The sequence below is a fragment of the Dermacentor andersoni genome, chromosome 8, assembly GCF_023375885.2.
Source record: "Dermacentor andersoni chromosome 8, qqDerAnde1_hic_scaffold, whole genome shotgun sequence".
NCBI lineage: Eukaryota > Metazoa > Arthropoda > Arachnida > Ixodida > Ixodidae > Dermacentor > Dermacentor andersoni.
The window spans coordinates 152,133,011-152,160,068 of NC_092821.1; the positions used below are offsets into that span (position 1 = coordinate 152,133,011).

The following is a 27,058-nucleotide window of genomic DNA, read 5'->3' on the forward strand; positions in this document are numbered from 1 at the left end:
AGGCACACTCGGTGTGTCGGATTTTGGACTGGCGACAGCCGACAGCACAGTTCCACCGCTGAAAAGCGTCTACGCAGTCGGCACTCGCTGCGGAAGATCGGAAGTTCGATGCTCGTACAAGACTCGTATCGCGCTCCCATGCACCGAACACCTGTACTGTCTTGGGCTTTGCCGGCATCGCATGCAGCGAACTAGCGAAAAAAAAAAAAAAAAGCTGAGATAATAATCTAAAAGATAGCGCAAGGCGATGAGTAGCTCGCAAGCTCATGTTGAGGCAGACGGAGCATGGGGCAACAACAACACGAGCGCGGCATCAAAGGGAGCAGCCGCCGCTGCCCGTGCAGCAGCCAATGGCAGGCGCGCTTTAGCCCGCGAGATTTGAACGCGCTGCTCCGGCCAATCAGCGCTCCGCATCACATTGCGGGAAAACGCCAATAGCGCCTCAACCGCGCCGACGATGCCATTTTGCAAGGCGGCAAAACAGAGACAAAGAATTCACAGTCAAAACGACACCAAGATGGTGTGGGCAGGCCGCATGGGCCAGGAATGGCACGCGCGCGAAGTTTGACTTCATTTTGGCATTTGCGCGTGTTTTATGGGTCGCAGTGGCCTCAAAAGTAGTTTTTTTTTTTACTTTACGGTTGAATTGGGTTCTGATAACAGGTAGACATGCAACCCAAAAATATGGTTTTTCAAAAATCTGCTCTTTCGCAATTTTTCGGTTTTCGAGGGCCGCGTACGGCTGCTTGTACGGGTTCACGTGCCACAGCTCTGGCGGAAACACATCAGATACAAACAATAAGGCTATCAAAGGCGAGCACCTATGTTTCTGCAAATGATGGTTGGTTTTGGATACAAGCCATTAAATGCAGTATTGCCAACATAGCACCTCGAATAGGTGAGATGCAGCAGTTATAGCGACTCCATAAACCAATGCCCATTGCATTTGAACGTTTTGGGCACGGAACATGGAAAATCGTAAAAATATAGGTGTCTATACTTTACTAGTAAGAATGTGCAGAAAATTGGGCACCTTATGATAAAAGCGTAAAATTTGGTAGGTATGTCATGAGTATGTGCAGTCTAAAAAGTGGGCAGATACTGATGGTACATTCCACCGATAATTTGGACTCCACGGGGAACGTACAGAAGTCTGAACAATGGAATGTCGGAAAGAAATGTACCCAACATGATCACTTTATGTTGTAAGGCCCCTGTGCACAGAGCAAGTGGCTGATGCATTGCTGCACACACTTCTTACGTACAACCAAGTTCGCCTGTGCTTCTGCCAGTTTTGAGTTTCGCAGTACGCCGATGCAAGGACAGCAAAGGCTCGAGTCAGATCCGCATGTGGAAGGCTCCGGACCACACGGCACATCATCCGAGTCAGAGTCGCTGTTTGATGGTGAGAGAACTTCCCAATTATTCCGTCATCACTAAGTTCGCCACATGACAAAATATCGCCGTCGACGTCTGCAGTCGACAAATCTAATGGCGGCAGGAATCTGCACACCACAGCCGAGCAACTCGTCAATGATGTCCGCATTTGAGCTCCCTGTGGCAGGCAGCAGTTGAGCCTCTTCAGTTGCAATGTAGGGCTCATTCGGACTGCGACTTGACTCATTTGCAGTAGAACTGAGAGAGCACTGTTGATGCCATTTGACATGGCCTATCTACAACTTCACGAGAAAGACAAGCCCAGAATGGCACAACGCTGTCCGCAAGGCAAACTCAACAAACACAATGGCAATAGCAGGCCATGTGCGGGGATGCTGGAAAAGGATGCAATGATCGTGATGTGACCTCACAATTCAGGCAAAGCCTCGAAAATTGGCAGCTGCAGTTACATCTCAGAGGCGCAGAGAGGCGACCACAGCAAGGCTTCAGAGATTACCGTCTAGTGTGCAACCCTCGAGGCCATACTTGAGTTGGCATACGCTACAGCCATGGACGGAGTCCAGATAATCGAATGCAGAGCTGGCGGCTGTCTGAAATATCGGCTGTCTTTACGTATTAACTCTATGGGGCCATTGGCAGTGCCGCAAGCTGTCCGAATGACCAAGTATGTCCGGATTATTGGTGTCCGATTTATCAATTGGTGACTGTACCACCGTGCAGTCACACTAGTGTTACCACTACGTGGTTGTTGCTACCGGTGGTAAGGAGACCTTTCTCACCTGCTTCCCTTGTAACAGCTAGCAGTTTGAGAAGCTGCGCCTCTGGTTGAAGAGCCGTTTTGAGACATGAGTAGCCTCATAACGAGTTCTACAGTTCATACACCCAATTCTCACCCCAAACTTGCTCAGGAAGACACTGCCTTTCATCGCCGTCAATTAGAAGTTGAATTGCCTTTCACTGTTTTTGCAGCTAGTAAATTCACCTGGTGGTTGTTCCATTTGTTGAGCAGCAGCCGGTGCTCTCCTTCCACCCCGCCGTTGGGCACCGCCACGTTGTGCCTGGGGCTGCTGCTGCTGCTGTGCCTGGGCAGCAGGCTGTGCCTGGGCAGCAGGCTGTGCCTGCTGCTGCTGCTCAGCCTGGGCAGCACGCTGCTGCATTGACTGCATAAATGATACATCCTGGCCTTCACCAGGCCGAGGTCGTTCTTGTCCCGGCTGCTCATCTGAAAAGTCAAACAAGGTGGGACATGAACATGAGTTGAGAAATGGGGCTCAGTATTTGATGAGGCAAGCACAAGTCAGAGGACAGCCAGTTGATTATATAGCGAAGCACATTACCAATTTTGGAGCTATGTGCTAAAGGGACACTAAAGGAAAATGCAAAGTTGAGTTAGATTGATAGATTATTCGTCTAGAAGTTTATAATTGCTTTGAGTGTGCCAATATCAGTGATGCTACTGGCCCATGCCATTTCGAATCAGCTTTTGGGGCAGTCAAAGACGCATTTTGGTGCAGTAAAATAGATTTTCGGAGCAGGTTCCTGACATTTGCAAACTATGTATAATGGAGGTTTTTATTGTGGGCAAGCCGTACAAAGAAAGAAAAAGTGGTCGCTGGCTCATAACCTCAACTCAAATACAGCTTAACTGCATATTACCTACTCAGGTAGGGCTAGCAGGTTCCAAAATGTGCTCAAATGCGTTGTTTTGCACTAAAATTGCACAAAATGCTACCACACTACACTTGCATGGGTGCCGCCATTTTTGTGTACAAAAACAACCAAGTGCCGGAAGCGATCATGTGCGCTGAAAACACGTCCTGGCCGCCATCTTGTCTGTTGATGACCCGTTTGAAGCGGTACACACGTTGCTACTGACATGTGATGAGTGTTTTGCACACCTACTAGGCGAAAACACAGATTGTTGTTCGAAACGCACGTTCATATTGCCTTCCTCGCGGCAGACGACTCGGCACAGCCTAGGTCAATCGCATGAGGCAAAACTGAACACAAACTGAATGCGCGTTTCGAACAACGATCGCCGAACGCGGCAGTGTGCGCCTCTGTGAGAAAAATGCAGCAAAAACAAGGAAACCCACATCCCACGGACATGGAATTGTTTATGGCGCCAAGAACAGTGGTTTTGCAGTAACCACATTAGTAAGCAAAAAAAAGAAATGCAGATTCAGTGTAGGTGTTGGAATTTGTGCGAAGTGTTGTGAAGCGGTCAATTAGAAGCTGTTAAACTGATATATGCAATTGGTCTTATTTTCAACAATCCAACATGTCATATTTGGCAAGGTTTGTTTATGCACCGCATAGACAACCTTTATGTCATGCAATGTTTATGCACTACTCTTCACAAACTATACCAAAATACAAATGGCAGTTAATGAAGGCAAACTGCGAGAAATCAACGCACTGATGTTTGTTGAGGAAGGGATGGTGCGAGGTGTATGCAGATGGATGAATGACATGTGCTTATGTACTTATTTATCTATATACCTCACAAGCTGCAAGGTCGGAGTATTAGGTGAGGGGGAATAATAAAGTAGTTACAAAAGGAAGGGCACAACATTACAAAAAAAGCAGCACCAACTAGTCCCAACATGTTTTACTGGCACAACATTATACAATACTTAACAATAACAAAAAATTACTGCCCATGCACCTATGTTATGATAAGCTGATATGTGTGGCTCCAGTGTATCACTGGGTTAATTCCGACAGTTTATTAGTCTTTCTATAGTATTGGTTATGTCTGTTTCTTAATGAGGTTACGCACACGTTTGGCTTGGGTTTATCACATTGTTTATTTGGAATGCCACACATCATGCTTTGCAAGATCATGGAGGGTGCAATGAGTGGTTCATTGTGTTAATCCAGCGGGTCCATCAAAGTCTGAATTATGTTACGCATTTGTGTTTCGTAATGCATTAACCATAGTATTTACGACTCTGGTATGCACTGCAGTTACCAAGTGACACACCGGGGCTGCACATTTCATTTAATTAAATTAAATACAGGAACACATCTTTGAATCTATTGCGAAGTCAATTGAATGCACGGTGTTTATTGGCCAGGTATGGCCAAAGAGCGCCAGGTCCGTGGTGATGAGTTCGCAATGTAGTTTAGTTCTAGGAGGTTGATGTGACGTGGCTGTAAAGGGGCCTTAAACAGTTGCTCTAGAGTGCGTAAAATCTATCCGTATTAAGATTATGTCGGTGACAAATGACATGTTCTATGTGCAACAAAATCTATCGTGAAAGAATGATGCAATATAGAAAGTATGTTAGATGGTAAAATTACCTGGAGCACTAGTGCCTCGCCAGAGCCCTTGAAACACAAAGGCCTACAGGCATCTATTGCGAAGTCAGAGAGACTGTTGCACGAGCGCGCTGCCTCGAGAGAGAAACGACGTCACTATCGGTGTAGCCAAAGGCCCACCATGCCTTTGCAGCAAGATAATTACGACATCATGATCTTGTCTTAACACTGTCCCCCTCTGTGTCCCTTCCAGGTAATAATACGTAGATAAATGTATTTTTAAATGCAGAAGCATTTCTATGCCTACCCAACGAGAAATCTGTCCGTCCATGAAGTAATATGAATAGAATGGCTCATACCCCTGCAGTAGAGTTTCTGCGATTTGGCCACGAGGGTTTGCGTAGGCATATACAGCATTGCTGTAAACAGAATAAATACCTTTCTGCTAAGACCAAGAGGATCATGAGGCGTACTAACAAATGAAACTTTATTGCACATGCCGGGTAAGTGCTGGTTGAGAAGTAATAAGTCAAAGTTACACAAAAAGAAGCAAAAGCTCATGTGTGTTTATACAGATCTTAAGGAAATGCATCCATCTCAGAAGGTAAGAGGCCATGCTGACAACATTCTCCTAGTGTCTTTGCATCTACAGCTTCCATAATTTCTCTAGGCAGCTGATCTCCACAGAATGCTAGCTTCGTGCTCTACAATGCACTCTCGACATCTGAATGGAGATTGTAGATGAAGCTAGCATTCTGTGCAGATCGGCTCCCTAGAGAAACTATGGAAGCTGTATATCTAAAAACGCCGGGAGAATCTTGTCAGCATGGCCTCTGTTAGAAATGCATGCATTTCCTGTCGGGAAACGCACATTAATTTATTTCTTTCTGGATATGTTCAGTTTATTGCTCGTCAGCGAGCATTTACTGAATGTGTACATTAAGCTTCTGGTTGTTAGATCATCTGTTTTTTCGTTCATCCTATGTGTTCTCTGGTGCCCATTTGCAGCCAGGATATTCTTTTTTTTAAACTGCAACAAGTCACTTTAATGGCTCTTATGATGCTTTCGTGTACCTCATAAAATCTTATTTGGGCAATGTAGCAAGAATGTATAGTGTGAAGCAGTAGGAACAGGGTATGCTAACTTCTAATTAAAAGGCTTATTGTGAAAATGCAGTGATTTATAAAGGTTACCAGAAAGCAGCAGAGCAATAAAGCCCGACAAAAACTAGTGCTTGATGAAACCAAACAAACAAACAAAAAAAAAACAGGAAAGAGAAAATACATATAGATATACAGGAAAAAAAAACATTGATCACCATGTGTGCATGTGGCTACCTTTTAAGAAACTCGTTTTTTTCAATGGCATGGAACTGGAAGAGTGCTCGCATAAACAAGCTGTATGTTGTGTCTATTGGAATAAGAACAGTGTTTCTTGAAAGGTACTGGCATGCAGATTGGCGATTGCAGTGTTTTTCCTGCAGTTGAAATTTTTCTGTACTATCTACAACATTTTTATGTTTGGCTGCATCAAGTACAAATTTTCATCTAGCCTTGAAAGCAGTCTTCTGATGATTTGTATGAATCGTCACATTTTTACAAAGAACCTTAGTTGAAAGTTAGTCCTCATCCATCTCTAGTGTCATGCTGTTGATACCGCTTCATGCTATACACCCTTGCAACATTTGTGTGTGCGTGTGTGTGCGCGCAATGATTTGGATGTGAAATCGGGGCCTTGAGTAGAGATATTGTGCAGCCTCTTGAATTCATTAACTATATTGCAACAGAAATACAATGGACAAGAACAAAGTGAACACACAGATCGCTTCGTTCTTGTCCATTGTCTATCTGTTGCACTTTAGTTAATGAATACACACCAACTCGTCTAGTTTTCAGTTTTTATGTCTGGCTCATAAGCCCACTTTGTTTTGGCATATCTGCATGACTATGTATGCTGTAATTTAATTTTTGGCCATGTGCTTGCAAGTCGCGTGACAATCTCCCGATTTTCCTCACAATCTCGTGTGATGTGCAAGCCAAGACAGTTTCTGGTGAATCCATGCAGGTGTGCAGGGTGTTGTCTGCAAATTTGCACTACAACTGCTGCTTTGATTGCTTTCGGTTCAGCTTTCTAGGTGTAGGATGACCTGGAGTGGTACTCACTTATATGGTGTTTAATTTTATGTAGTGTCATACTACTGCTACACTGCTATTACCACATCAGTGTACTAGATGTGCCCCATTGCTTGCATCTTCATGATCAGCAACCTCCTCTGTGTTTGGCAGTTGCATATAGTCTCCTGGCCCATTTGTTTGCCCCCATAATGCACGGTATAGGCCTGTTGTGTTAAAGTTCAGACGCTCCTGAGGTTGAGTTTCTGAAACAAGGGGGTAGTCGTCTTTGCATCTCATGCTAGCTGGCATAGTACCTTGGGACCAGGTTCCGAGCTCTTGAGGCAAAGAATTTGTGCTGCAGGCTGCAATTCTACTCTGTCTAGGTGCTTGTTCATTTGCTCTTTCTCATAGAGGTTTTCAAGCATAGTAAAGTTGGAAATACTTGTATGCCTGTATTTGACGAGATATTTTGTGCACTGCTGGTAATTCATACCGTACAATACCTTGTACACAAGCACAGCATCTGCAATTTTCCATAGTATCCACTCGTCCACCCCACAACGATTTCAAGATTATTCTTTTCACCAAGTGTAGCATTTGCATCTAGGCATGGCATAACTGTTTCACCCATGTGCAGTCACGGCCTTACACTAGCCAAGGAGTTGAGGACGTTGACTTGCAGGTACACATGTCCAGCTATGTGGAGCACAATGTGCAATCTGGGGTAGTTCTTGATTCTAGTCTTTTTCCCGACATCTACATAAGCTGATTTATCTGAAAGCAAGAGGCCAGACTGTCCAAGAAAGTCTGTAGCGTTGTCGAGAGCTTTCCCATAGACTGCAGTACTTCTCGTAGTATGCCTGTGATGGTGTGGGTGGGCCAAATGTACCTCCAACTCTAACCTGGAATTTTGTCTTTCAATAATGTAACTGTTTAACTTAAGTGCTCTACCAGAAATTTTCTTGCTCATCATTCCTTTAATTAGGGTAGCATGAGGTACTGCTGCTAAAAGCCTGTTCACTCTTCATTCTTTCGTAAGCAGTATTACACAATGCCCTGCAATAAAGTTTCTGCTGCTTATGGCCCACTCATATCTACCAGAAGGGACAACTCTTGAAAAAGGTTTTGTTTGTGCTGTGTGCATGATGTATGAGCATTCATGTCTTGACATGTACAAATCCGTAGAACCAGCTTCCTGACAGCGTACTTGCTGTACCTGATCATGCTTATTTGTGCAGTGCTGTTGAATGAACTATACATATTCATGCAATGAATGTTTACACACTAGAATTATCAGAAAAGATGCTTGTTTTACAATTGCACCCTTTGTTTTCGATTGGTGTTAGATTTTGCATAAGTGTGCCCCATATGCAAGAGTATTTGGAAGTTTAAGGGTTCGATAAAAGATGAGGAATTAATTATAAGTGCAAGGGCTTTTTTTCACCTATGATGCCCATCGAAATGCGACTGCCATGGCTGGCAATTCAACTCCTCGCCTTGTGTTAGCAGCAGAATGCTATAGCCACAGATTTTTTTTGGTCTCTTATGTAGGTAAAACTAGGAATAAGCTTGTCCTTGAAAAAAGGCAGTTTGTGGTCCTTTCTTGAATAAACCGCATATTGTGTACAGTTGAAATGCAGATTTTTCTTTTAAAATCTTAGGGCGATATGTTCTCGCAATTAGAATGATATTTCATTACTAATAAAGGTAGTTATCAGGGTGGATATCGTTATATGGGTTAACACACCAATATATGTGACAGGAACCTATTAGAAACTATTAGAAACCTGTAAAGCATGAATGTTTCTGCACACTTTATCAGCTGTGAACTTGCAAGAACTGATTGTACTTAAAAAGATTCAGTTTCACAGGTAGGGATGCAACTGGCTGGCTTCACTGCAGTTTTCATTTACTTTTCTTTAACGTGTAGTTTTCCACTGTTTTATCTTTAAAAGTACAGGCTGTTTGCCTGCTTTTCGCACTGTTGCACGAGTTTTACATGACGATGCAGGTCGGTACGGTGTCACTATAGCAAGTGAATTATTTACTTAATTTACTAACTGTAGAGTTACTATCCAAAGCAAATGTTAATACAGGTGCAGCAAGGATACAAAGTCCGCAACATATTTAATTTTTATTGGTTTCTGCGTATGGGGGGAAAAATTATCCAGAGAAAAGATACAACTTAACGTGCATGTAATATTCGAAAACAAATACTGACGCTGTTTATGCAACCCATGGAGTTAATGCTATCGTAGAAAATTCATTACAAAATACTACATGTTTGCTCTGTCAAATAAGTGAGGCAAGATAACTTTAAGAGGCATCGGGAAATTCAAGCGTGAAAACTTCGGGTACTTTGCCGTCTTGTCATTTGCCCTTGCGAGATTGAAATCATTTAAGCTGCCCCATATGTGCAATTTTTGTATGCTATTCAACAAAAGAAAATTGCAAGGACCCCAAGAAGGCCATGTCTCATGGCAATTTGCCGAGGTGTACGAAGCAAACATGACAATGCACTTCATTTGCTGCGTAGTGCGTCAACGAACGCACAGAAACGGGAGAATGGAATCTGCGGAACAATTTTTTTATTCTCCCTTTGCGTACGTACTGTATTCGGTAATCCACGTCTCCGCACAATGCACTTGAGCGAATCACTATTAGCCAAAACAAACCGGCGAAATAGCTCTCCGTGCAATTTCAACAAAAAAGCGCAGCCACTGTGCGACCTACCGGTTGGTCGCAGCCGAAAATCGTGGGGTCGGCAATGTAACTGCAATTTTCGTCTGAAACGACGGAAATCTCACTCCGGTGCGACTAAAATCGCATCATGTGAAACAGGCTGAAGTGCAGATAAATGGCGCTCGATGACATAGTCGAGTTTTTGAAAGCCTGAGCAACTGTTTTGGTGTAGCGTGGGTGCAGATTTCTCGTATTTTGCTTCATGTAGCAGGATGTAGCGGAGTTTGCCTCTCGGCGTAGTTAGGTGCAATTGGTGCAGTAGTAGCATCACTGCAACATACTGCTTCATTATGTGGAAAATTCTCAATGAAGGCCTCGCTACTGCTCTAATTTGAACCACCCGTGCCTAGACAGGCGAATTAATGTTGTATCCACATGACCTACCTCTATGTCGCTCTACGAATCAGCCAGTGCTGAAATCTCAGGAGGTGCTATAGTCCAGAACAGGTAGCACGACTCTTTTTTCTCGCTTGCAAAAGCTTTGTTCTCACTACGAATGACAGTTTCGTTATTAGAGAAGCCTAACCTTTCGATAAGTCCAACTTAATATTTTCCTTTAGTGTTCTTTTGAACAAACCATCAACGTCTTTGTCATTTACAGAACAGACATCTGCACATGGGCCAAATTCTATGCCAGGAAATCATTCAATCTCAATTATCAGTGTGCATCTTGATGTGACACAAGGCACGATGAGTGTTTCTTCCACTAAGACCCAGAATGAAGGAAAAGGAGAAAATGTGCAGACCAACACAACCAGCAGAAGACAAAGTAAAAGCAACAGAGACTGCCACGGAAAGCTTAAAGGCAATTGTAGAACCTTGTAGATAATGTAAATAAATTCCTGCCCCAGTGTAACCACTGAAGCTCTTTAATCTACAAAGCACGTGCATAACATACCTGAAGAATGGCACTCCTGAAAAATGCATGTTTCCATGGCATAGTTTCATGGCTGTTTCTGCATGCATTATAAATCATGTAGAGGTGAGCAGCCTTGTCTAGAGCACGCCACCAGGGTTCTGTAGACTCTAGACAAGGCTGCTCACCTCTGTACATGCTATTCGATTCAACAGAAGCCCCAAAGGTGCACCTTGGCTACTACCATCTATGAGAGTTTCCCAAAGGGCACTATACTACCGTGGGATAGTGGAGTGCAAGGCTTGATTAAAAGCAGTCACTTCTGCACAAATAAATCTTTAGGATGAAATCGCAACAATTGTTGGTTTATTTGCAAGACATCTTTCATTATTGATTGCATTAAACTGGATCAGCAATCGTGATCCCAGTAGGCACTACCTTGCAATTGCATCCTTTCATCTTTTGTTAACTTTTTCTTAAATATTTTGTAAACGTGGATAAAGTGAACCTACCACATTCTCTCGTCAAACAGTAAAGAACAGGGTACATTTAGCATGTAAGTATAAGGCAATGGATGGCACAGCGTATTAGCTTCGGGGAGTTCAAGGTTTGGGACAAGGTTCTATTCGAATGCTATTCCTTTCTGCGCCTCAGAGGTCAGAGTAGCACTCGACCCACATTTTCACCGAAACTGGCCAACCACGACTGGTGGATAATGGAAAAGGATTAGAATAGAGCAAAGCAAGTACATTATACCAACCTTTCAGTACCACTAGACACTACACCAGCCTTCACATGTGCTCAAATCAGCTTGCATGTGTCAAGGCTGGCAATAAGCTGGCAATGTAGCTGTGAGCATACTATAGATCTTTGCATTGAGCAGTTGCTTAATGTCAACATGCCACTGTCCTTGCCTCTTCACCATTTGAGAGGGGACCCAGACTGCGATGAAGACAGTGATCCAGACTTCGCCGAAATGTTAAGCCACACAAGTATGGCAGCCCGAACACTGAAGCCACTAAATTTCTTGCCTATAACAGATGACCTCAAGAGTGCTGCATGATGCCGTAATCCTGGTTGCTTCATGAAGGCTTGGCATTGTTACACATCTTGTGAAGTGTCTCTGCATTGAGGTTGATCCCAGTTTCCCGTTTGATTATTCCTGTTTGATTCGAGGGAATCTTTTCCATATTCCCTCACGTTCCATGATGTATTAGTTTGAAATGCTTTGAAATCTGAAGTAACAAAAGAGAAAATGTATGACATGAAAATGGGAATGAATGCATGTGCGTGTAATAATAATTAACTAAATTAAAATTTAACTCTGGCATTTTCTATGCCAAAACGACAATATGATGAGGCACGCTGTGGTGAGGGGCTCCAGATTAATTTTGACCACCTGGGACTCTTTGCCGTGCACCCTACGTACAGTACATGGGGATTCTTGCATTTTGCATCCATCGAAATGTGGCTGCCATGGCCAGAACTTGATCCCACGTCCTCTAGCTTAGCACAGGAATGCTATAGCCACTAAGCCATCACAGAGGGTAATAATTGATTTCTATTTGAACTACAAGCAAGTAAAACATTCGTTAATTAAATAAACTACGCAAGTCCATCCACTGAATTTATTAGCATTATATAATAAATACTACCGCACAGTATTTCTCAGGGCACCAGAATTATGGTATGACACCTCAATTCCTTGAGAGTGCCATTAATTGGAACCTGTTATGCGAATCAGTACAAAACATGGAAAACAGTGCAGCTCAAATATGAAAAAGGAGACTCGTCACGTCGATGAAAGTGGAGGCATCGGTCACGTGGTGTTGCAAAGAGTTTACCAATCAGCTCAGTCGTGTGGCTAAAGGCTACACATTCATCATTGAAAGCTGCCGAATTCGCCCTTCCAATAGCTTGCTCCTCTTGGAAATGGAGGGGGACATTCTCTCCCCTCTGGTCAACATAGTGTGTGCCAATGGTATCTGGTACCTTTGCAGATTACCTTTCAAGCTTTCTAACTCATTTTTTCTATAATGGCTGTCGCAGTTGGATCACAGCCACACTGCAAATGAAGTTTCTATGCGGTAGACAAACTTCTTTTACTCATTTTGTGCAAACCACTTGGCCGACCAATAGTTATGTGCCACTTGTGCAGAACAAGTTTCCCCTCACACCTACGCGTACGAAGTGTGGCCACAATGTTATCGTACTTGGACTTTACACGGAATATCATGGCGACGCTGACGACGGAAATTCACCTGGATTACGCAGGTGGAGTGCAAATGGCTAGGGAAGACTAAAAATAAAAATGGAAACGAAGGTAAGGAAGAACAAGACAAAAATTTCTACAGTAACTCAAGGGGCAGTCTTACAAAGACTGCAAAGTCGCAAAAGATGACTCGAGATTTGTGCATAGCGAGCAAAACTACTGCAGAGACAATTGCGCACCTCTTGTTGGAATATCAAACTATGCAGTCCATGCAGATTTGAGGTTTTAAGACAATAATGAGTGGGTAAACATTAGCACTCACTGTTTTTCTTCCAATATGAACGAAAAAGTGCTTTGTACATAATGGAAGGAGAAAATGTGGACAGCTGCTAGCTAGACTCTTCCATCACCCTTGTTGAAACATTGGGGATTTTTTTTGTACACTGGCTACACGAGTGTAGCTGGTGTAGGAAGTCTTAATCTTTGTAGAAGTGTGGCTTTGTCAAGCTGTATACATGAAGGAATTTTTAATAGTTGGAACTACTTTACATACAGCCATTTTGTCGAGTGTAGGCAGCAGACAAACAGGCTGGTGTTGCAAACGTGTGGCACCATTTTGTCTTCAACTGTTGGCACTGTCTGTATGCATATGTGGTAACAAGTGCTGGAGTGACCATGTGTCATAGAGGAAGGAGAGTTACGTAATATTCCAGGAAGAAAATTATACTCACAAACAGGGTGCATATTAGACTCCATGCTGCATCATATGCATAGAGAAGTTGGTTTCATGTGCTGCACATTCGTAGTGTACTTAGCTGCAGTTTGTCTAAATCTGTTAGTGAAAGGAAACTAATATGTCTGCTTTTAAAGCTCAGGCAAGGGCATATACACAAACCGGTGGGTGCAAAGTGCGATGTCAGGCTCTTATCTGCTGATGACGCGCAGCCTGCAGACTGGCTATGGTCCAGTCAGCTAAGTAGCACACGTCATAGCCTCTGCAAGACACTACACTCGTATGGACATGTCTATAAACACACACATTATGTATGTGTGTGTGTGTAAATTCACTATCGCTGTACACAAAAACGAGGGACGATTGATATATTGGTGGTGCATATATAGAGAGGAACCAGAGTGATCTCGAAGGAGTCTCAGAATGGTGTAATCATGGATTTATTATAAATACCAAGGAGCTGGAATTTTAGTATCATTTGGTCATTTTAATATCTCACAATATTAAATTCTCAACTGCGATTGGCTTTCTCGCACATTTTGTGGAAAGGAGCCAATCACGACCGAGAAATTCGATCTGGATCGAGCTTGATCGCGATCAAAACTGCGGCAGTTCGTCAAGCGGCTTCGGCAAATAAACTAACAAAACTCTTGCAGCTAGGGGACAGTGGACAGGCAGGGTACGCAGCGAAGCAGTGGCGTAGCCAGAAATTTCGTTCGAGGGGGGGTGGCTCACTTTGCAGCTCGGCCTCCTCCTTAAGAGGAAGCTTTAACTCGGGTGTTCGTATTAAATACATGTAGAAGGAGAATTCGTTTTTCTCTGCAACCACTGCACCAAATTTGACGAGGTTTCTTGCAATTATAAGAAAAACTGAAGTTCTAGTGATTTTTTGTTTTGGATCTTTTATTTAGGCAGTCACTTCTTTATTAAAAATTAGCATCACTCACAAATTTTCAGAAAGCTAAACTATGAAGTTTAAAACTAAATAACGAAAAATGATATCAAAATTCTCTGAATTGCATCTAATAATACATCTATAGCGGACAAAATTTTTTTGTTACACATTATTCTAAAAAAATGTAATATTATGGAAATACGGTTTTTGCAGAATCCTTGTACACAACAAATTCACCTAAGATACCAACTGACGTATCAAATCTGTCCGCTTTGAGTTTTAACAGATGCCGTTTACAGAACCGCAATATCTGTTCTTGATGCAGAGCAATTAATTTGTAAACGTCGTGCTTCAACTTATTCCGAAATTTCAAATTTTTAAAAATATTTTAGACAAAATTCAGACTAAATAGAAATTCCGTTTCCAACAGACACTAATTTAACTCTCTCTCAAATGCAACAAATTTCATTAAAAATGATCCAGGGGTTCTCAGAAAAGCGTTTCTGCGTTGTACATGTAATTGAATAGACCGCATCGGAACTGGGCCCGAGCTAAAGCTTCCTCTTAAACAATTTGTCGAGGGATCACATACATGAATTCATGGATCAAATACATACTGCATTGTCATTGCCAAAGATGCTGATATATTTGAGATATTTGTTTGTCTATTTAATAAGTGAAGAAAATATCGCACGAACTTTAGAACTATATCAGTTCGAAACCAGCAAAGCAGTGCATGCCACTGATATGAAAAATGTAAAGGCCATGAAATGAACAAGTTGAGGACAAATATGTTAATGAAACTGTCATTCAAGAACCTTGTTTACATTCTTGTACATATGCAACGGCCAATGAAATATCTCAATAACGCTGTCCTTTGCTCCAATATATTACGCAGGAGCAGGTGTCACCGCTCGTGTATTGCGAGTAATTGCACCGAAATTATAGTCTCAACAGAGAGCACGTATAAAAACAAGACTTTTTGCAAAATATACAAGGGCCAGTCAAATTAAAGTGAGCTAATGCGAACATATGACAAACGGGGTACTTTATTGAAGATTAGTCTGCATGTACAATTAGACATTTGTCCTATTGACTAACGAGTCGCGTGATTCCCGCCTCATAAAACTCCTTGGGTTGCTGCTTCAAAAAGTCTGCAACTGACTCTTGCACGTCATTGTCCGACATGAATCTGGTTCCCTTGAGCCGTTTTTTCAGTTTCCCCGAAACGTGGAAGTGGCAAGGCGACAGGTCTGAGCTGTATGGCGGATGTTGAACTGTTTCCCATTTGAACTTTGCCAGTTTTGTATTAACCACATCAGCAACATGGGGAACAAGATGACCCCATTCGTCTATTTTCCACGTCGTTTGTTCTTGATTGCGACACGCAACCGATCTGGCATTTCACAATATTGGAAACAATTGATACTCTTTAAATATTTGGCAAATTCTATCAGTAATGGCCCCTGACGATCTCAAAAAAGTCAACACCTTTCAGGCAGAAATGACGGCCTGTGCTTTCTTTCTTTGGGGGTGGTGAATTCGAATGTTTCCACTGTAAGCTTTGCCGTCGTGTTTCAGGCTCGTAGCAGTGGCACCATGGTTCGTCCCAGATCAATATTGCAGACAAGATGTAGTCATCCTCATTGTCATGCCAGATCAGATGAGTCAAGGCAATGCCAAAGTTCTCAGTCTTCTGGCGGGGGTTCAACATCTTCGGCATCCATTACCCACACAAGGCCCGATAACCGAGATGTTCATGAATTATGGTGGGAACAAAAGCGTGGCTGATGTTCGCACGCTCTGCCAGTTCATCAATGCTTATCCTCCGTTACTGTCTAATCAGCTCATCAACCTTTACAATTGTGTTGGGGGTGATTGCACGGTGACTTTGGCCCGGTCTTGGATCATCTTTGCAACTTTCATGTCCTTCGAACCGTCCGCGCCAACGCTTCACAGTGGCCAATGAAATCCGATGTTCAACGGACACGGCAGCCCTACGGCAACTAATTTCTTTTTACGAAATACCTTCAGCAGTCAAAAACCTCAACACCACGCTGCTCAACTTCTGGAGCATCCATTACGTCACGCAACCATGTTCAACCCAGTGTATGAGAGTATTAATGTACATTCATCCTCACACCTGCATGTCACTTTTGTAAATGGTGCTTGTGTGCTACGCGCATGCTTCGCAGATAATGAGCCGAACCATTATTGCGCGGGGTGGGTTGGCTCACTTTCATTTGACTCGCCATCGTACATTAGAAATGTGAAGATATAATGGAATATACAAATGCGAAGATACAGCTTGATAAAGGGCAATAAAGTGTCACTGGAAACAAAGCTCATGCACGTATACACAAAGCCTCGCAACAAGATATTTAAATATACATATAAGTGTCCCAATAAATCTACGCATCTCAGAAAAAGCCACTGTTATAATTTGTCAAACAATGTATTTTCGAGCGTGAAAAAGACATTCTAGACAAAACCCAGAATGATTTCCGGCGCTGGGGGTTGCTTTGGTCGGCAGTGCATGGTCAGCACGAAAAAATTTCGGGGGGGGGGGGGGGGGGCTGAAGCCCCATAAGCCCCCCCCCCTTGCCCCCTTGAGCGCTCAGATGAGCTAAATAAAAAAAAAAAAAAAACTATTGAGAACACAGCAATCTCTGACGCCCGGACAACATGCACACGAACCCCAGTTGCCTGAAAACGGCCGCCATTACAGCTGCCATCGAAGCTATAGTTCTGCTTTCAAAGTTGAACATTTCAAATGTACTAGGGAGCTCGTCAGCTCACTCTACATCTAAGAGGCGACTAAGGAGCCAAATCCGGACAGTTTCCACGCATTGGACTGGCCGGTGCTTTCATTTATAGCACACCGCGCACTTATTGAGTGCGAGCCCCGCTCAGCGTAGTCTGGACGACCCCGTGGTCAAGAATTAAACAGCATACTACGTTAAACTGCAGCACGCGGTTTACGAACACAAAATACGAACACGCACGAGTATTACCTCGCGCCAAATTCGCAACATATACTAGTAAGCCGCATTATACACTAGCCTAGTGCGAAGGCGTCCAACGCAGAGTTAGTACGAGGCCTAACCTTTGTTTTTCCTGCCAGTTAAGTGAGAATCGCAACACACGCACAAATAGATGCTCAGAGTCCATACGCAAGAGGAACGCGAGTTCTGTCAATGCCTTCATATATAAACATGCAAGCATACAGCTATAAGCGTACGCCGCAAGCTGACGTTGAGACGCTACGGAAGCGGACAGACGCGGGAGGCAGGTCGCTCCGTCCATATCGTCAAGAGACACGATCGCGCGCTGCATCAAGAAACAAGCAATAAATGTCTTTCTCACCGCGGCCACGTCCTCTGCCCCGGGCTGGGCCTCGCCCTGGGCCGCCACCACGCTTGCCGCCCCGCTGCATGACTTACGTCGACGACACTCGTCGTAACCACGCCACTCTCTGGTTTCCAAGCTGACGTTGCTGGCGCTGTCGCGACGCACTGCAGAAGGGGACTCCTGCGCTGTTTTTGCGTGAACTTCAGCAGGGGCCACAGAGGCCGCACTCCATGAAGACGCAAGCGCTTCCAATAACCGCCAACAACGGACGGGCGGCACGGAGCCCTAGCGGTCGAGACGCCATCTGACCACACTGACAGCCGAACCACAGGACCTTGTATAGGAGCCTCAGCGCTCGCTGCGCCCCCTTAACACAGTGGCTGCTGTGCATGCTGCTGTGGAACTTCTAACCATGGGCGAAAAAATTATACTGAACTTCTAGGCAATTTACAAAAGTTTTTTTTCTTCATAGACGTAACCATAAAGCGATGGCTGTAATGTACAAAATTGCGGGCACGGCGACACCAATTTTATTTTGGCGCCTGCAATGCGGGTCTTTGTGGTTCGGTGCCATTTGCCATTTTTTTTCTATGATTAAGCACATTCTGCATACTAGTGAAGTTACTGCATATGCTTTCCCACATGAAGGAAGGAAATAACTTTATTTCCTTCAGCTGTGGCCCTCCTACGGGCTGAAAACGCATGCAACCGGGTCATTGTGGTCAGCGCACACTAGCAGACGACGCCACGAGATCGGCTTCGGCCTTTGTATCTCTCGCTCGCGCGTCGTTCTTCATCGTGCATTACCAAGTTCAAGCTAATTGCTATTTAGACGCCAATTATACACAGTACTTGATAGTAATTTCGTTACACACTAGTTGACGAAATGCGATTAAAACTATACTCATTTGAAAGATGTTCGCGGACACACATTCAAAAGTCAGTCCACCTGCCAAATTGACACACAAATTATAAGTTCAGGGTGCCGTGCGTAAAAAATATATAAAATATAGACTTTAGGCTCGATAGAGCTGTTCTGGTGTAGTTTGGAATGTCCACAACATGCATATTATTACGGCAAGCTCGCAATCAATGCCGACTGAAATTATTTAAATCGAAGCGACTACGTGCATATATACCCAGAGGAGCGCGTGGCAGTGCTCTCGAAGTTTTCAGAACAGATGTGCGCGCCTCTTGGTCTAAATGCAAGAAAGACAGATAGAAATTTGAAGCACTGTAATTGTGCGCTCATGAACAAACCTACTTTCCAAGATAGCTATGCGGATGCCTTGGGGCGCTTATCGCAGCAGACGAAAAATACCATGCCTATTCCATTTCGCTTCACCAAACTTTTAGCAGTTATAACATAGCAGAAGACCATTAATCGCAAATTTGATAGCACATCCGTTGGTTTAGTTGCATTAAAATGTTAATGATAATAAATAAAAACGCTTTACTGAACAGACAACTGAAACCGCACTTTAAGTAACAGGTCCCATTTATGCCAGACGAAGTCTGGCTTCACCCTTTAAAACTCTAAAAGATACTTGACACTAGGAGTCCGGGCAAGCTTAAGGTTCGCAAACTTGCAGTACATGCATGAGTAGTTGATCTGAATTTCGAACAATCGCAGTGTGATTTACTTGGATCTGTAATGTTTCCATCTAACGCCAGTGCAAGCGCGTTGTCGCAGATGGAACGCGACGCTGTCCTCAACAGGACATCGATTGACAGGTTGGACCCTAACGCAACCAAAGTAACTGTCTTAGGCATTGTTATTGCTAAACAGGCTGTTCGATCCATCGCTGTCAGCTCGGGTAAGTTTGACAAATGCTGCAGTAATTGTGCCGTCAGTCACAAATGGAACGCGATATCACGAGAGGCGCAGTATAGTTTTCACTTCACAGGACACTAGAGAGCCGAATGCATGGCCGAAATCGATAACCAGCAGTGTGGATGAACAATGTAATTTATTCATAACCACAAGCCGTATTCTTGCATTTTGGAGATACTAATACTTTGACCAGGAGACCGATACTCCTCCATCTTTCCTCTTAACGCACAGCGCACGTGACACTGCACAGCTTTCCGGTCATAAAAATATGGCCCTGCAGTCATACTTTCAACTCACTTACACCGCGCACCATCCTTTAATAAACGTAATATATGTTTTAATGAAACAAATTGTTGGCCTTCTGCCTACTGCATACGTCCTCGTAGCCAACTTGAGAGCCGAAAAGGTCACCTGCAAATAGTGCGAACTCAAAGGAATGGCTGTGCGCCAGGAGGATGTAGGGCCATGCAATAAGTTTTTCTGTATTCACATTTACATTGCGGAAAGGCTGCGCTCTCGGTATTCGTTCTCATGCTTAACAAGATTAGTGATAGTAATTCATCAAGATTGACAAGAACGGACGCCATACAATCAGACGACTAAAAGCCTGATAGACCTTTTCCCGGCGCGTCGCGTAGCGGTAAGCGGGGGTAGACAAATATTTATTAGGAAAAAAAAGTGGAAGTGGCCCATGCAGTGGCCTGTGGCCTAAGTGGAGAACTTGTTCTTTCGGAAGAAATGGTCTAGACACTGCCGAATTCCCATTCACCATCTTGACAGTTCTGATTGGCCAACACCCCTGATAAAGGGGCCTTTAAGTACAGTGTACTAGAATACTTTAAGGAAATAAACTGACCTGACCTGACCTGACCTGACCTGACCTGGCTTAAAATGACAAGACACGGATGACATTGTCGAACGCGGGCAACGTGTAGGAGTTAAGTGCGTTGCGGGAAATCATGAATTTCGCTTATTGCTAGTACGACCCATTACCCGGCGAGTACGCTAGAATATGTCACGTTCCCCCCCCCCCCCCCCCTTTTTTTTTTTACAGCGTCGTCGGGCGTCCGCAGCGGCAGCGCGGAGCGCAGCGTCCTCAACTTCACGCTCCGCGACTCCCTGCGCGACACAGTGAACGCCGCCTGCTGGGGCGACAGGAGCCAAGTGGCGCAGGTGGCAGCCGTCTTCCGCATCGGAGACTGCGGTCAGTATGGACTGAATGTATCCCGCCGTGGCCTCCGAGATCGCACGGGCACCGCCGAGGCAATCTCGGAGCCCGCTAGCCGTTCACGGGAGTCAGCAGAAAATGTCGCTATTGTAATGCTGCCGTCGCTATCGGGCGTCGATTTGTTTCAGTATTCATTTTACGAGCACCCGCACTGTTGGGCGTTTGGATCTTTTAGAGTCATTCCGCTTTTCATAAACTGCCGTTTCTTGTCTCGCGGTTACCTCGTAAATACCAGTTTTCTGTATCTAAACGACATTTTCATATCAGCTCAAGAGGAGGCCTTTAATAATAATAATAATAATAATAATAATAATAATAATAATAGAAGATGAAATTATGAGGTTCTACATCCCAAAGTCACGATCTGCATACTGTTTCAACTTCTGGTTTCAGTGACTTTTGGGGACTATGCCTTGGCTTAATTGAAGACTGAATTGCAGCTTCGGGTATGGTCCAGTCAAGGCTGGGGAAAGAGTCGCAGCATACAGTGTTATTACTCTGCTGCTCATGTGGCCAGTCCTTGAACATGTCTGAAAACTATAACAGCATGTACTAAACAAGGGGCAATCCTCATATGTTGCCTGCTTCCTTCATCCCTAACCTGTTTCGTACTCTGTTTTCAAAGGCGTTCAACAACCAACTCATCACCAAGCGCCAGTATTTAAACTGTGGCACCTCTCGTCCCTCAGTTGGCATGAATTTAAGAATTATAAACTCATTGTGTTGGAATGGTACGTATCTATATAGTGGCACATCACCCAATCACCCAAAAATGGGGTACTCCAAATATAAGAAATCTAAGAAAATGAAAGAAGCTGTCGACCATCACATGCTATTATATTAAGAGGTATGTGTGCTTTATGGATACCTATGAAGCAACATTATATGCACAGGTGTTGCTGTATTATTGTTTGACACACTTGCTGGAACTGCCGTCAGTTATGCGACCCACGTGCCAAGCATCTGAAAGCTCGAGCTTGCACTAGAGAAGCTATTCAGCGAGAAATACACCAAACCTTGTGCAGTGTGGCGGCAGCACCTTTAAGATCTTCCACATGTGCATTACTGTTGACTTTATATGTGGACTTTAAGATAATATGGCACCAAGAAATACTGAAAACAGAACTGCATTATCTCACTGATCCCTACCGCCTCTCCCCTCATAATCTTTTGTGTGATGTGCAGTATGTGTGACCAATGCCGTGGTCAGAAACCGGAATATGGGATCAACCCAAGAGTTATACTCACCTTATGCATCCAGGTGAGTCTACATGCACATTCATTATTGTACGACCGACTACAGGAAGTTTTAAAAGGATTGATGCTGCAAGAATGCTAAGTTTTGTAGTGCCTTTGCAAATAATCTTAGAACTGAGGGGCACAGTGGAGAAGTTGCTTGGGAAAGTGTGCACTGTGCCTTTCGATATTGAAACAGACAAGATGGTTGGAATTAAATTTCATTTTTTCTGCAGATCCTGTGCTCTGAAAACTTGTAGTCGGTAGTAGCTCACAACGTAATAAGTGGTGCACATGTGTGCCCATGATGCCTGCTTACATGTGTAGATTCTTTTCCGTTTCTGTCACCCCTGCTTTTTGGAGGAACTGACAGCTGTATCCTTACTTGTTCCCTTACTATCCCAACTACCTCCCCCCCGTCCCCCACCAAAGCACTTCAGACTTCCTTCACCCTACTCCACGCAGTGTTACTACCGGTCATTAAGAATTTGTAGCAGATCTTTGTTTGAAAAATCAGAAAAAATCAGTAGGTTATTTGGGCTGACAAAAGAGGTATTTTAAAAGAAGTTTTTGCCGGCACGAATCTAATGATCATTATTGCTTCTGCTTTGCGCCGGCTGGGAGCAATAACTCAACATAATAACCCCCTAAATTCTTAGTGCTGTGCGCGTTTTGAAAAACCACATAGCGCACAAAGAATCTTGAACACCATAAGTATTTACAAGACACCCTTTTCCAAGCTTCAAACTAGTTTTATGAGGGCCTCAGATGACATCTGGTAGGTGAAATCTGAAACGTGTAGTGCGTTTTGGACCTCATGCTTAAGCCCAATAATAAAAAAAAAGCGTGTATTGCTTGTGCACAGTAAAAGGTTCACTGTGCTTTAGCACTTATCTATTGAAACAGTATAAGATTTTGTAGAAAGTGGCAGAAAAAGTTTAAAAATCTGAAGTAGTATATTTTGCTATTGTTTTTCTGGAAGACACCAAAATAATTACATTCCACCAAACTTTGTCACTAGATCATAAAAAATGTGCAATAACCAGCTGACATAATGATAAATTAGTAGCTGAGGCAACACTGACTTTATGCATCAGCTTATTCTCCTTTTCATTTACCATTGAGTGTGGTAGAGAGCGAGTTACGCGTACTGTAAATAAATGCTACTAACAAAAGCAGTTGCTGTACTGACAAAGACCAAGTCCCCTTCTCCAAATGTTGGCTTAAGCGACATTCCTTGTTGGACCACTGCTCATCACTTGGGGCTTCAATCTTCTTGTGAACATTTGTCACTATTTTAGGGCATCATTATTTGCTGCCAGGGTAGTTGGTACGTATTTGGTTGCAGTGTAAAGGCACGGTACAATGTGAAGGAACGACAGGACAGGAAAGGGCGTCACTTCCATACACGACAGGTCCTGTCTGCATGGCTTTACACATCCAAGTAGGGCTTGCACTTGATTTACCACCGGTACCTTGTCACGACAATACATCAAGTATCATTCACGGCTAACAGAAAGGGCTCCATAGAAAAACAGAAAGCTGGGCCAACTATGCTGTTCTTCTCAAGTCTTCTACTGAGCCTTTTCTGTTAGTCATACACATTGCCTATGTTACATGCCATGCACTAACTATTGCCTATATTGTCATATACATATATATATATGACATATATAAATACATATATTGTCACATGGGCCATACAGTGCTTTGATGAATTTCTTTGAGGCCTCCATTCGTCACTGAGACAGACCATCAGCCACTAATAACACTTCTGGGTGACATGGAGGTGGATTTACTATTACTCAGGATACAACAAGAAATGCATTTCACTAGAATAGCAGCTTGGGCTCCTTGTTGGGCTTGTTGGTTATCCGTCCTGGTGATAACAGCACAAAACAGAAGGGACACAAGATGAGAAGACACCACAAGCGCTGTGATGTCGCTGTGGTGACACCACAGCAACACCATCATTGCTTGATAATGAAGGTGAGCTTACACATGCATGGCCCAGACCAATGATAGCCTTTGCTTCTATGATTTCTCTTGTGAGCTGATTATAACTACGACCTAGAATGACGCATTGCTCTAAGACAGGTTCACAACCACACGTTTTGCAGTGCTGCGCAAGAAACCCCCAGCTGTAATACAATTCTTAGCATTCTAACCAAGTTCGTGCAGCCTGTCATTCAGACACCGGCCAGTTTGACCAATGTAACGTTTTCCACACTTGAGCGGAAAACAATAAACAACACAATGTGTGCAATTAACGAACTTATTTTTGTGATTCTTATCACAGCTAAGAGGACTGGGCCATGCATGTGTAAGCTCACCTTCATTATCATTATCAAGCAATGAATTGGCGTATCTCCGACTGCAGCCACAGGCTGTCTGATTATGTTGTCACTTGGTTACTATTGGTTTTGTTGCTTGGTTTCTTTGTAATCTCTTGATGTCACATGGTTTGCCGAGTGCATAAGTAGCCTTTTGTGTCACGAAATAAACCATCAGTTGGAAGTTAGCACTCACTCTTTTTTCTGTTCCCTTTGATTGCTCCTACCTCCTTCCTTTTTTGTTCTTTCTGAGCTGCGCTACAAGCCTTAAACAGTATATGTTGACAAACTAAAGTCTGCTCATCGTTATAACGGATATATGTGATATATGTATGAGGGAAGATGGCTGTCAAAAGTTCTGAAAAGCAATTGATTGTACAGATAAACAACATCTGCAGGGCTGCAGAGGGTGCACTGAAAGAGCCAGGCCAGCTCATTCTTTTTTATTTGCTTGTGCAACGTTAGTAAGAGTAGGGAGGAAAGAAACGTAAAAGTAACCAATTGCTTTTTAGTATTTGTTTAGTAACTTTTGTGGAGCAGTAATTGGTCATTGTAATCAATTACATTTTTGAGTGATGTAATTGCAATTGGTTACTTTTTGTATGTAACATGTTCAAGATTGCTAAGTTCCCTCAGGAGGACTGACTGTTGGGCTAGTTGGCCTTGCATTATAATTATGGTAGGTTAGTGCAAATGAATACATTGACATTAAAGAACAAAATGCCCATCCTTGGCCACTTTGTTCTTTGTGTCCATGTATTAATTTGCGCTAATCTGCCATAATTATAATGCCGTGTTCCTTGCATTTCTCTTGTACAGAATGTAGAAATAAAATTACTGAGAACAGCAATTTTAAGTCACCCGCTCTCCTTTCCACCATGCAATGTGTCCAGCCCATTCCACTTGGTGCTGAGCGTTGACCGTGAGCCCTGCAGTGAGGTGTCCATCGCTGACGAGGAGGTGTTCCTCGAGCTCATACCGTTGCTGCAGGTGCCTCTGCGTGAAGTCTCGCATGTCACCACACTTGCCGACCTGCTCTACTCCGGACAGGAGATGAGCGACAGGCACGTCTCCCTGCTTGTTGGTGTCCAGAAGGTAAGCGATTGACTGATTGATTAATTGATGGATGCAGATCAAGAGACACAGGGGCTAAGAGAGATGATACAGCTCCGGATCAATTTTGACTGCCTGGTCTTACGGTGTCAATTAACCCTTTGATTGGCAATGCCGTAAATATATGGCGCCGCAAACAAGTCCCAAATGGTCGATGCCGTATACTTACGGCGCCATCCTTATATTTGAAAAATGCGCCAATTTTTCAACTCGTTCTTCCCCAACAAGTTCTGCCACCCTGTGTGAATAGAAGTAATTATTTATTTGCTCCTTAGTCTCTTGGTTTTCATTCCATGGCTTCTTTAGGCTGGCGTTTTAGCGAATGCTTGCGCATCCGCACTTGTGCTGCGGTTAGTTTTGGTTTATTCTCGCAGGCTGTTTCCGTTCGTTGCGCCCCTAAAAACTGATGCCTAATCTGGTCACCAAAATGGTCAAATGGTCACCACTACGTGCTCGCCTGTCTGTTGCTCACAGGCGTGTAATTACGTCTGTTCACAGGCGGGTACTAACGATGCCTTCGTATACAAACGATGCTGCCATGCCCACGTTTCTTTTCTCGAGACTCGGCTTGCGAAAACTGATTGCCCCTCGTTGGCGTTGCAACGAATGATTACTGCAATCAACACAGGTTACTACAAGTTTCTGAGTTGTTTGGTTTTACTGACGGGTACACAACCATAGAGTTTTCTTGTATGCACTCGCATACACGATTCGTTTACACTATGGGCGCGCGTGCTGGTTGCTTTGCTGAAAGTGAGTAGAGTGGAGATTCCTCTGATGCGGACTACTACCCATGTGCTGAATCAGAATAGACCTATTTCAGTGTATGTAATTTTTTATTTTTATTATAAGTATTTATGGAAGTCCAGCTGTATTCGTGAATAGACAATGGATGTTTACCTATGGAAAGTATTTTTCTTTTGCCATTTTATGGTCACCATAAAAAAATTGTAATTTCTTTCGAAATAGGCCAGTCTGAAGATTTTAAATCCACAATTAAATATTGGACCCTGCATTTGTAAAAAAAAATCGACCTTCAAGGGGTTAAGCATGGAATATTTGTTACTAGGCTCCCTACTTCTCCTTGTGACCCACATTATGGTGACTGCTAGAAAATCCTTTCTCAGGGCACAATTATGTATATACTAAACCACCATAAACAACTCCTTATAAGCTTTGCCCAACAAATCACCACCACAGTCCTTACTGCTATTCACCTAAGTGAGACATCCCATCTGATTTCCTTTGCAGTGTGCGCTGGCACTGTTGCACCTTAGTCTAAGAAAGAAAAGGTCATGGTTGAGCGTATTTTGTTAAATTTTCTTTACTAGCTCATTAAATGCTTGAGGGCTTCAGAAGACTGCTCTACGAACATTTTTTTTTCCTGAGGATTTCTTTGTGGCAATTGTTGTGAGAGGTTTGGACATTTCATTATGCTGTGCATATTATATGGGCCGTTGCAAGCAAAAGTTTGGAAACCACAACTTCTACAAAAAATTAAGATTTATTCAAGCACAGCTCCATAACTTGGGATTGCTTCAATACACTGCACTGGTAGAACACAAAGGCTGCACCAATTAATTTCAACCGGCAAGCCCAGACTGCAAACAAAAACAAAATTTTTGCGACATGATTAGCCTCCAAACTATTGGTTGTGACTTTACACACATTTCTTTCCTTTGCAAGGTTTGCTACCAAATGCAAAGGTCTTGACCAGTGGTAGGTTACATGAGTGAAAGAGCTATATA

General features: G+C 43.4%; 2 protein-coding genes across 2 annotated transcripts in view; one reads left to right on the plus strand and one right to left on the minus strand.

The window, feature by feature from the left end:
* The window catches only part of LOC126525489 (protein argonaute-2-like), a 34,078-nt gene extending 16,188 nt beyond the window's left edge, over positions 1 to 17,890 (minus strand). Inside the window, exons 1-2 of the mRNA XM_050173379.2 lie at positions 17,582 to 17,890; positions 2,381 to 2,620 (exon numbers count right to left, since the gene is read on the minus strand). Of these exons, the coding sequence (XP_050029336.1) occupies positions 2,381 to 2,620; positions 17,582 to 17,651 (310 nt within the window). The 5' untranslated portion in view covers positions 17,652 to 17,890. The remainder of the gene's footprint in view (positions 1 to 2,380; positions 2,621 to 17,581) is intronic.
* A 1,210-nt stretch (positions 17,891 to 19,100) lies between these two features.
* Positions 19,101 to 27,058, plus strand: part of hdm (meiosis specific with OB domains hold'em) — a 51,695-nt gene continuing 43,737 nt past the window's right edge. The window contains exons 1-4 of the mRNA XM_050173385.3: positions 19,101 to 19,383; positions 20,455 to 20,604; positions 21,814 to 21,889; positions 25,091 to 25,292. Coding sequence (XP_050029342.1) covers positions 19,221 to 19,383; positions 20,455 to 20,604; positions 21,814 to 21,889; positions 25,091 to 25,292 — 591 coding nt within the window. The 5' untranslated portion in view covers positions 19,101 to 19,220. The remainder of the gene's footprint in view (positions 19,384 to 20,454; positions 20,605 to 21,813; positions 21,890 to 25,090; positions 25,293 to 27,058) is intronic.